This window comes from Calidris pugnax, unplaced genomic scaffold (assembly GCF_001431845.1).
Source record: "Calidris pugnax isolate Ruff unplaced genomic scaffold, ASM143184v1 scaffold24, whole genome shotgun sequence".
NCBI lineage: Eukaryota > Metazoa > Chordata > Aves > Charadriiformes > Scolopacidae > Calidris > Calidris pugnax.
The window spans coordinates 18,830,248-18,838,858 of record NW_015090922.1 but is presented as its reverse complement, the minus strand read 5'-3'; the positions used below and the strand labels follow the sequence as shown (position 1 = coordinate 18,838,858).

General features: G+C 44.9%; 1 protein-coding gene across 1 annotated transcript in view; it reads left to right on the top strand.

Moving 5' to 3' along the window:
- Positions 1–205: 205 nt before the first annotated feature.
- CRIM1 (cysteine rich transmembrane BMP regulator 1 (chordin-like)) overlaps positions 206–8,611 on the top strand; it is a 181,823-nt gene continuing 173,417 nt past the window's right edge. Inside the window, exon 1 of the mRNA XM_014950989.1 lies at positions 206–901. Within this exon, the coding sequence (XP_014806475.1) occupies positions 550–901 (352 nt within the window). The 5' untranslated portion in view covers positions 206–549. The remainder of the gene's footprint in view (positions 902–8,611) is intronic.

Below are 8,611 nucleotides of genomic sequence, written 5' to 3'. Positions count from 1 at the left end.
GGGGCCCAGGCTGCTCCTCGCCTCCACTGCGTCTCTCCCCAGCCCCGGGATCTGGGGCTGCGGGGGTGGGCTGGGGGGGGGAAGGAGGGCTGGGCCAGCTCTGAGTGGCATCCAATGAGAAGGCGCGAACGGGCAGCCGGGGCGGGGCGACGGCGATCACCGCCCAATGGGGGAAGGGCGGAGGGCGCACTCGGAGCGGGGCGAGTCTCAGGCAGGAGGCGAGTCGGGACTCGGGCAGCGAGCGGGGAAGAGCCAGCCGTCGCCGCCTCGCCCGGGGGCTCGCTCGCAGCGCGAACCGGCAGCCGAGGGACGTACGGACTGACGGACGCCGCTTCCCGGAGCGGGCAGCGGGCGGAGCCACCGCCGCCGCCCGGAGGAGAAGTTTGGCTGAAGCGGGCGCCGCCGCCGCCGAGAGGAAACTTTCCTCGGGGGGCCGGAGGCGGGGGCGGGAAGGAGCCGCGGCACGCTCGGGTCTGCCGGCCCGCGAGGGGGACTGCTGAGAGGTTCCCCCTTCCCTCCCCCGGCCCAGGCCGGGCTGCGGCGGCCGGGATGTACCTGGCAGCGGTCTCGGCGGGGAGGAGACGGCCGGGCGGAGAGGGCGGCTGGCACCTGGCGGCGGCGGGGTGGCTGTTGGTGCTGGCCCTGCTGCTGGGCGAGTCGGGGACGCGGGCTCTGGTCTGCCTGCCCTGCGACGAGTCGAAATGCGAGGAGCCGAAGAGCTGCCCCGGCAGCATCGTGCTGGGGATCTGCGGCTGCTGCTTCATGTGCGCCCGGCAGCGCAACGAGAGCTGCGGGGGAGTCTACGGGCTGCACGGAGCTTGCGACCGGGGCTTGCGCTGTGTCATTCGGCCGCCGCTCAACGGGGACTCCATCACCGAGTACGAAGTGGGCGTCTGCGAAGGTGAGAGGCGGTGGAACGTCGTCCGTTTGTCCATCCGTCCCCCGGGTGGGGGTACCGGCTCGGCGGCGCGGAGGGAAGGAGGGCGCGCCGGTGCCTCCTTCTTCCCTCCGCGCCGCCCGCTTGTCCCATCAGCGATCCTGTCTTTTAAGCTTTCCTCTCTGCTCCCCTCTCCCCCCCCATTTGGAACTTTTACCCTTCATTTCCTTAGTCTCGACTTCCAGGCTTTTCCACTTCTCGCTTTGCCCGTTCGCCAATAGCTGATACCAGCTGCTGATGCCCAACTGAAAAATTCCTCGATAACACGGCTCGGGGAAGGGGTTTGGCAGATGGGAATCGGTGGAGGTCAGTCGTGCACGCATGATGCTTGTTCCGGATTCCCTCCTCTGTAAGGAAACACAAAGGCTGATCATCTGTTGTAAAGTTTTCCTTCCTGTTCCTGTCACTTAATATGTCCCCGCCTGTCTTACTCGGTATATGATGATAAGGGATGTCTGGAGCATCGGGGGGGGGAAGGAATCCCCACGGCAGAACTCCTCACAAAGTCACTTCTCCCTGCCGGCCGCTTGTGAGGTGATGAATCACTATGAAATGCAATAGGAGTTCACACACACACACACACACACACACCCCCTTCAAATTTTGTATCTATGAGAGTCTCTCAGGTTTATTTTTTTACATATATAATTAAACAAAAGGCCAAAGACAAATTTGTAGTCTTTTTGTCTTGTCCATCTAGGTCCCTTTTTCCCCAAGTTGAAGGAAAACATGGCGCTGTAAAGAGATTACAAATTCCCGGTAGTTTGGGAAATGTATAAATGTATGTAGGACTCGGAGCGGGAGCTTCGACAATTCTGGAAAAGGAGAGGGAGGCGGTCTCCTCTCAGCGGGTAGAGGGCAGCAGAAAGTCCAGAGAGCTGGTGAGGCAGCATCTGTCCGAAAAACTTGCATTTAAAATGATGTGCTGTTTTGAAAGAGCTAAAATCGGTCATTTTTAGTGGGCAGCTGACCTTTGTCCTGGTGCTTGTAATTAGTTTAAAACTCTATTTGCCTCCCTCAAACATAAATTGCAAACCACAGCAGAGCAGCGTGTCCCACCTGTACTATAACTGATGCCATCAGTCTCTGCAGTTGTTGCCTGGGCAAGGCCAGCTCTAGGGTTGAAGCTCTCATGTTAAACAATTAAAAATGTCGCTAAACTACTTCGAAGACCTTGGTTGAGACCATGTTGCTGTATGTACGTTGCTGTAGTCTCTCTCCTCCTGTTTTTTTAATATGTATTGGAAAACTTTTCTTAAATAGAGAAGTACAAGCAAAGAGGGAGAAGGTAGTTTAAAACCCTACCTGTTTTTTTGATGAGTTTGTTGTCTTGCATGTTTTCAAATAAAAGCTTGGCCTAAACAGCTTGTGTCACCCCCTCTATTTCCTCCCCCCTGCCCCGCTTCCCCACCCTTGGTTAAAGAAACTAAAAGCCTGCAGTCATTAAATGCCTTAATGTTCCAACTCCCATACTGTATCACAGTACGGACGTCTCTGGCAGTTTAGGAGTATTTCATTCCTTTGAAATGATGCAATCTGTACGTTGCTGTAGTTCAACTCGTAACACGTCCCATCTACTGTTGAAAATAGTATGAAGCATTTGTTGGCAAGATTGCATTTCAATTAGTGTTGTGGTTAGGAACTATTTCCAGCTGTCCTTATAGGAATAGTCGGGGAGATAAGTTATCTATTTAATTTTCATTCTTGTAAATGAAAAGCAACTGAGCTGAACTGTCAGCCTAATAAATAGTCCTGGAATACCTATTACTGAATTGTCAGGAAAGAGCCTCATTCTAAGCAGCAGAAGTAATGTATTGTTCTTCATGGTGCCTGTTGTGCACCAGGGGTGGCAGCAAGCAAAAAAGAGGTCTTAATGTACCACTTCCGATCACTAAAATGAGGTTGCTTAGCTCTGTTTTTTTGATCATGGTGACCTAAACAGTTATGCAGTTTACAGGCACATGTGCAACAGGCTAGGCTGGTGATGCCTGATATGTGAGTAGTACTATGCCCTGCCTTTATCCATTAATGGAATAAAGGCTACTTTTTTTATTCTGTCTACTGGGAGTGCAACCCCTTTTCCATCCCAGTTCAAGGAGGAGGAAATTGACGTGACTTATAGAACTGTGTGAATAGAAATTGACGTTTTTACTCTCTTTCCTTTTCTTTCACTGCAATTTTTTACACTGAAATGACCCCTACTGGCTACAGTTATAAGCATATTTTTTAAAATAATTTCTGAAGCTTCCGTAGTGTCTTATTTCAGAGTATCATCACGTGCTGGGCTGCAGAAAACTTTAAGAGCTGGAATTGCAGCAGGTTAAAATACTTGTCTGTTAACTTGGTATTAGTGTTTAATGTGCTTGGCATAAGTGAACCCTGTAACACATGACAGGGAAGCCTCCATGTCATCTGTTAGTGGTAGCCTCTGTTTCTGAAACTAGAAATGGAGAAGGTTTTGTTAAACCAGTGTTTACTAATGGAATCTGTTGCTGATTCTGGGCTCTTTTATTCATCCTTGTAAAACTGAAGGGAAGGTTGGACGGGGCTTTGAGCAACCTGGGAGGTGTCTCTGCCCATAGCAGAGGGTTGGAACTAGATGATCTTTAAGGTCCCTTCCAACCTAAACCATTCTATGAAGTCCTCGTTCATCTCACCACCTTAACTATTTACATCTTTATGCAGTTCTAAGGTTCAATTTGAGGTATTATCCTGAAGGATATAAATGCCTTTCCTGAATGCACTTGTAATCTTGGTAAAGAATAATCCTGAGCTTCCCCCTGTGTGGGTGTATGCCATTCCTGAGGGGCAATCTTGAGAGACTTTGAACACCTCCAGCCTCCGTTAGCTTTATAGAGATGCTGCTGGATTGGCTCAATGAGGTGTTGAGAGCCTACAGCCACTTCCAAATGCTCATAGCACTGAGAAATTTTGAGCTCAAAGCAGGGGCTGCCCTTGGTCTCTGCCTTTGAAGGTAGATCTAGAGGCACTCCTGAATTAGACTGGAGCTCTCTAGAGACACGTTGGCCTTGGCTTCTGCAGCATTCCAGCTGGGCAGGGCTGCTGCTTTCTGGGAAATCGGAAAGGCTTAGAAAAGCTCTGCTAAAGTTCTGTTACTCTGTGACGGCATTTCTTGTCATGACTCTTTTCTGTTTCAACACTTCCCCTGTTTCTGGTGCTCTTGAGTGAAGACGCCTTGATTGCTTTGCTAAAGTCCTCTAAGGCAAAACAGTAGCGTGTGAAATGTCCCTGTAAATGAGCTGATATTCTTTTTAACTGTGTAATAGAAATATAAGTTTTTGTGATATATACTTGAAACGCAAAGTTAACAAAACTGCTATTTTTACTGTTCAGTAAAGTTCCTTTAAGTTCTTCAGTTCCTCCTAAATTCTTAGGTTCCTTTAAGAATGTGCCTCTACAGGAGTTAGACTTTAGGTTGCCTTTGGAAGACGGTATTTCTACTCCAGTGACTTACCAGTAACGTGTAGTACTTCATTTGTTTTAGGTTTTTGGTTTGGTTTTAGTGGAGTTTGGGGTATTTTTTTTGAAGAGGGTGGATGCTTATTGCCGTATTCTTTTTGCCGAGGTAATTTAAGGCTTTTCTTGCATACTTGAGGCTTGTTTGCCTAGCATGTATCTTCGGAACCAAAGTTCCACTGGGACCAGGAGAAAGCTGCTATAGCAGATTTGGTGCAAGTATCAGGAAGGGTGTGGGTTAATCCTCTAGGATGATGGTAGAAGCTTACTCTACTGTGGCTAGTCCTAGTCTCTTCTACTGATCTGCAGCTTTTTGGGAGCTTGGAGTGTTACTGTCTGTCTGACCCCTTGTTGTGACAAGTGGGGAGAGCTTGGGTGTTCCCTCCCACCACACACCATTAAGCCTACTATGAACTAATTTTCCTCCCCTAGACACACATAATAGAGTATGATATGTAAGAGTACAGCATACTGTATGTAACCGAAGTGCTGTGAAACTGGAGCTGATGTGGAAAAAGGAAACTTTGAAAACTTAGCTTTTTTCAAAATTGGGAGGAGGAGAGCCAGGCTTTTTTCCTGTTCATACAATAATGGAGTTATCTTTTGCTTTTCTAAAGTAAGAACAACTTGCTTACAGACTTGCTGGTATTTTTACCACAAGTAGTGATGCTTCTTGTAACTTGTGTAGCTAGTACCCTTGGGAGGACCTGGTTTTCAGTTGGTTTTGGTCCTGTGCTCAGTATCTAAGGGATCAGTGGATTCAAAGACTAGGAACATGATGCTTTGTCAGACTTCTATGCAATGTGCTTGGCTTCTTGCCTGTGATGCAGTCCTCAGACCCTCTAAAGATCAGGTAGTATTTTGCTTTCAGTACGAGTTACTGAAGTTCAAGTGATTCAAGTTGCATGTGGGTAACCTGGTTGTTTATATCTGTTGGACTGGAACAGCTGCCCAGATTTCTTAAGTTTTTGTTTGTTTTTCTTACTCTGTTATGCAGTGAATGGCTTGGGAAATGTCCAAATTGTACACATGTGGACATCAGAACTGAGAACTTCACTAACATCAAGTGTTAAAACCAGTGATCTAATTGGGGACTTAATCAGTTTTAAGTAGTGCACCAAATGATTGTTGGCATGAAGACAGACAAAATACTTGGTTCAAAGGCTGTCAGCAATCCAGGCTATTGGGGAAAAAAATGGGAAAATTATTTATGGTATAAAAAAAAAATCACAAAAATTACTGAACTTGTGAAACTGGAATGAGAAGTAATTCTTCGATGGTGAATGTTTAGCTACTGATATGCTAGTCTTGACCATATTTAACAGTTCCTTCCCCAGGCCTTCAGAAAACACTTAATAGGCACACACTGACTTCTTAAGCGCAGGCTGGATAATTTATAAGCTATTTCTACTCTTACTTGTGTCTATGCCAAAATCTTAACATCAGTAACAACATGTAACGTTGAGTGTGGTGTGGAATTTAAATTAGATTAGGTGCTTATTTAACTTGGAAATGGTTTCCTCTCTGTTTCTGGGCATCGTGTTTCAATTTTAGAAATCACTTGGTTCCAATATTTCAACAAAAATTAAATGGAAAAGTTAAACAGATATGAGGAGGGTTATTGATCCAGCAATTGGTAGGTTTTTGCTGTTTTGGATTACTACAGTTTAAAATTTGAAATTTTGCTGTGGATGGGCTGAATGACTGAATCTCTTCTGTTAGGAGGAATACTCTCTTTTTTAATTTATTTTTGTTTCTTGAAGTGAGTTGATCTCATGTGACCATATGTCAAGCATCATTTGCTGATGTGAATTTTTGCCTGTAGAGAATGGTTATTTTATCAGGTTCCCCAAAATCATGCTGTTTATAAAGATTATTTTTTTAAGCTGCCTTCAAATTTGTCAGATTGTAATTTCTGCATCCCTAGGCATGTTTGCTGTTTTAAGTACCCTCTAGCTGATTCAAGAATACTTGCATAATTTAATTTCTTACATAGTACTTAGTCAACCAAAATGTCGTTTGACTGACAGGCATATTATGTAATAATTAATCCATTAATACAGTTAAAAAATGTCTGCTTCTTCCTTTTCCCCTCCTTTATTTGCACCCTTTTCAAGGATTCTTCATCTCAATAAGTAAAGTTATAGCATTTTGTAGACAGGATCAAATGTTTCTCTGTTTTAATGGATTAAATACTTTATAGAAGTGACCTATTAAATGTCTCTTGTGATTTGTAAACCGCTTTCGTTTGAGAAATGCATTTAATCCACTGGGAGCATAAACTTGGAAATGGTTTTGGAATTCAGGGTTTTGCCTGAGACGTCACCTGCCACAGGTTGTGTAGTCTGACAATATTACCTTTTAACTCTGCCTTTTGCTATGTATGCATGCAGTTTGGAAATTGACGGATACTGACATAGAAAGCTCATGTATCTAGAGAAACTTACCAATATAAACTAAGATGTGAAGATAACTTTGTATAAAGGCTATCTAGATTAAATTCAATGTAAGCATATGGATTAAAAGATGGTCCCTGAGGGAGCTCTAGTCTGAACAGACTAGTTTGGCCATGTTTGGAGGAAGGAAGCCCTTAGTAATGTATTGAGATGAATGGAAGCTGCTCACACCTTTACCAGAGGCAATATTCAGTCCTCGGCAGCTTTCACTGGGTATACTGGTTACCTAACTTCAGAATCTGCAAATCACGTTAACACCCTATGGGTCGTAAGTGTGGAAGTCTTTCAATAAGTCTTTCACGTATGCCTGTTCCCATGTTTTTAATAATTTCCTAAACTTTAAGCTTTATATAGTCAGCTACCTTGATACTGATAGGCTTTGGGTGTTTGTTGTTTTTTTTTTTTTAAATCACCGAAAAATCTAGCAAGTGTAATGTTCCTCCGTCTGAGAGAGCCCATTCTGTTGCGTCACTTATCCTTGAAACAACTTAAACTTCAGGGTTTTGCTACAGCCTGAGCTGTGCTCTGGTCAGGAGTTTGTTCAGAGAGGCTGGCTGTGTGCATGTGGAGGTGTTTCCTCCCCTCACTGATGGGGTGTTGATAAAAAGCTGAGGTCATACTGATAATGGTATTATGTGTGCTAGTGAAAAATGTGCTGCTTTGATAATAGGAAGGCTTGAGCAGTTGTCTATCTCTAAGTTAGGTTATAGAAAATTTAAAAAAAGCCGTGACGCTTATTCTAAATTCAGGGTATGTAGAGTTTTTCCTGTGACTAAGAATTGAGTGTAATTCCTCCGAAACATCCTGTAATTCTGGTGTTCAGGGATGCTGTGCTAATGACTTGGGTTGGGGGGGGGCGCGGGGCGTGGCAAAAGGTTTAGGATCTCAGGTTTCTTGTGGTGGTGTGGAGTATGCTTGGTATAGCTTGCTTTGTTCCTAAGCCCCGTTCCAGAATTTGTCCTAGGCAAAACATTTCCTACTCCTGTCAACTTTGCTTCTGCTGAGTAGCCTCAGCAAAGGTGCCAGCCGGCTGCTCGTTTGCAGTGAAGCTGATGGGTGCTGCCATACATGCAGGCTTCTGTAGCCTGTGGGTGCAGCGTGCAACTTGGAAGGAAAAAAAAAATGGGAATTTTAGCCTGCTTTGGAAAATGGGTTCAAAGATTTGACCCTTTCCTGAGGCTTTAGCAATTATTTTTTAAAAGAGTTTTCTAGAGCTAGAGGAAATACCTGCTAGGACAGCTGAAACACAGCTCTCTGTGCTCATTCTAATCAGGGGAGTACTCTGTCTGACCAGTTAAACCCTGGGACACTGTGTAATATTTTCAGTCAGCTATTTACCAACAAGATGTGGTTCTGGTTGTAAGATCAAAATAACTTGTTTGCAAGTCTTTTTTCAGGTGCTTAAATGTTGTGGGGTCAGACTTCAAAACTAGTTATTTATCATCTCAGGACATCTTTGGGCAGAAGGCTATTGGAAATATTGTTCATTCTTGTTGAGAGGAACCCTAATGGTGAAAGTCTTAAATAGAAGTGTTAAGTGAAGCATGTGACATGGACAACTATTTCAAGTTTTAAAATTTTCCCTTGCCCACACTGTCTGCAATAATTTAGTTCTTCGCATATCTCACAAACACACCTTTTCTAGGTGGGGTTTTAGGCTGAGGTGGGTTTTTTTCTGGGGTGTTGGGTTTTTTTTGGTTTTGGGTTCGGCTTTTTTTTGGGGGGGGGGGGGGCCCGGGCT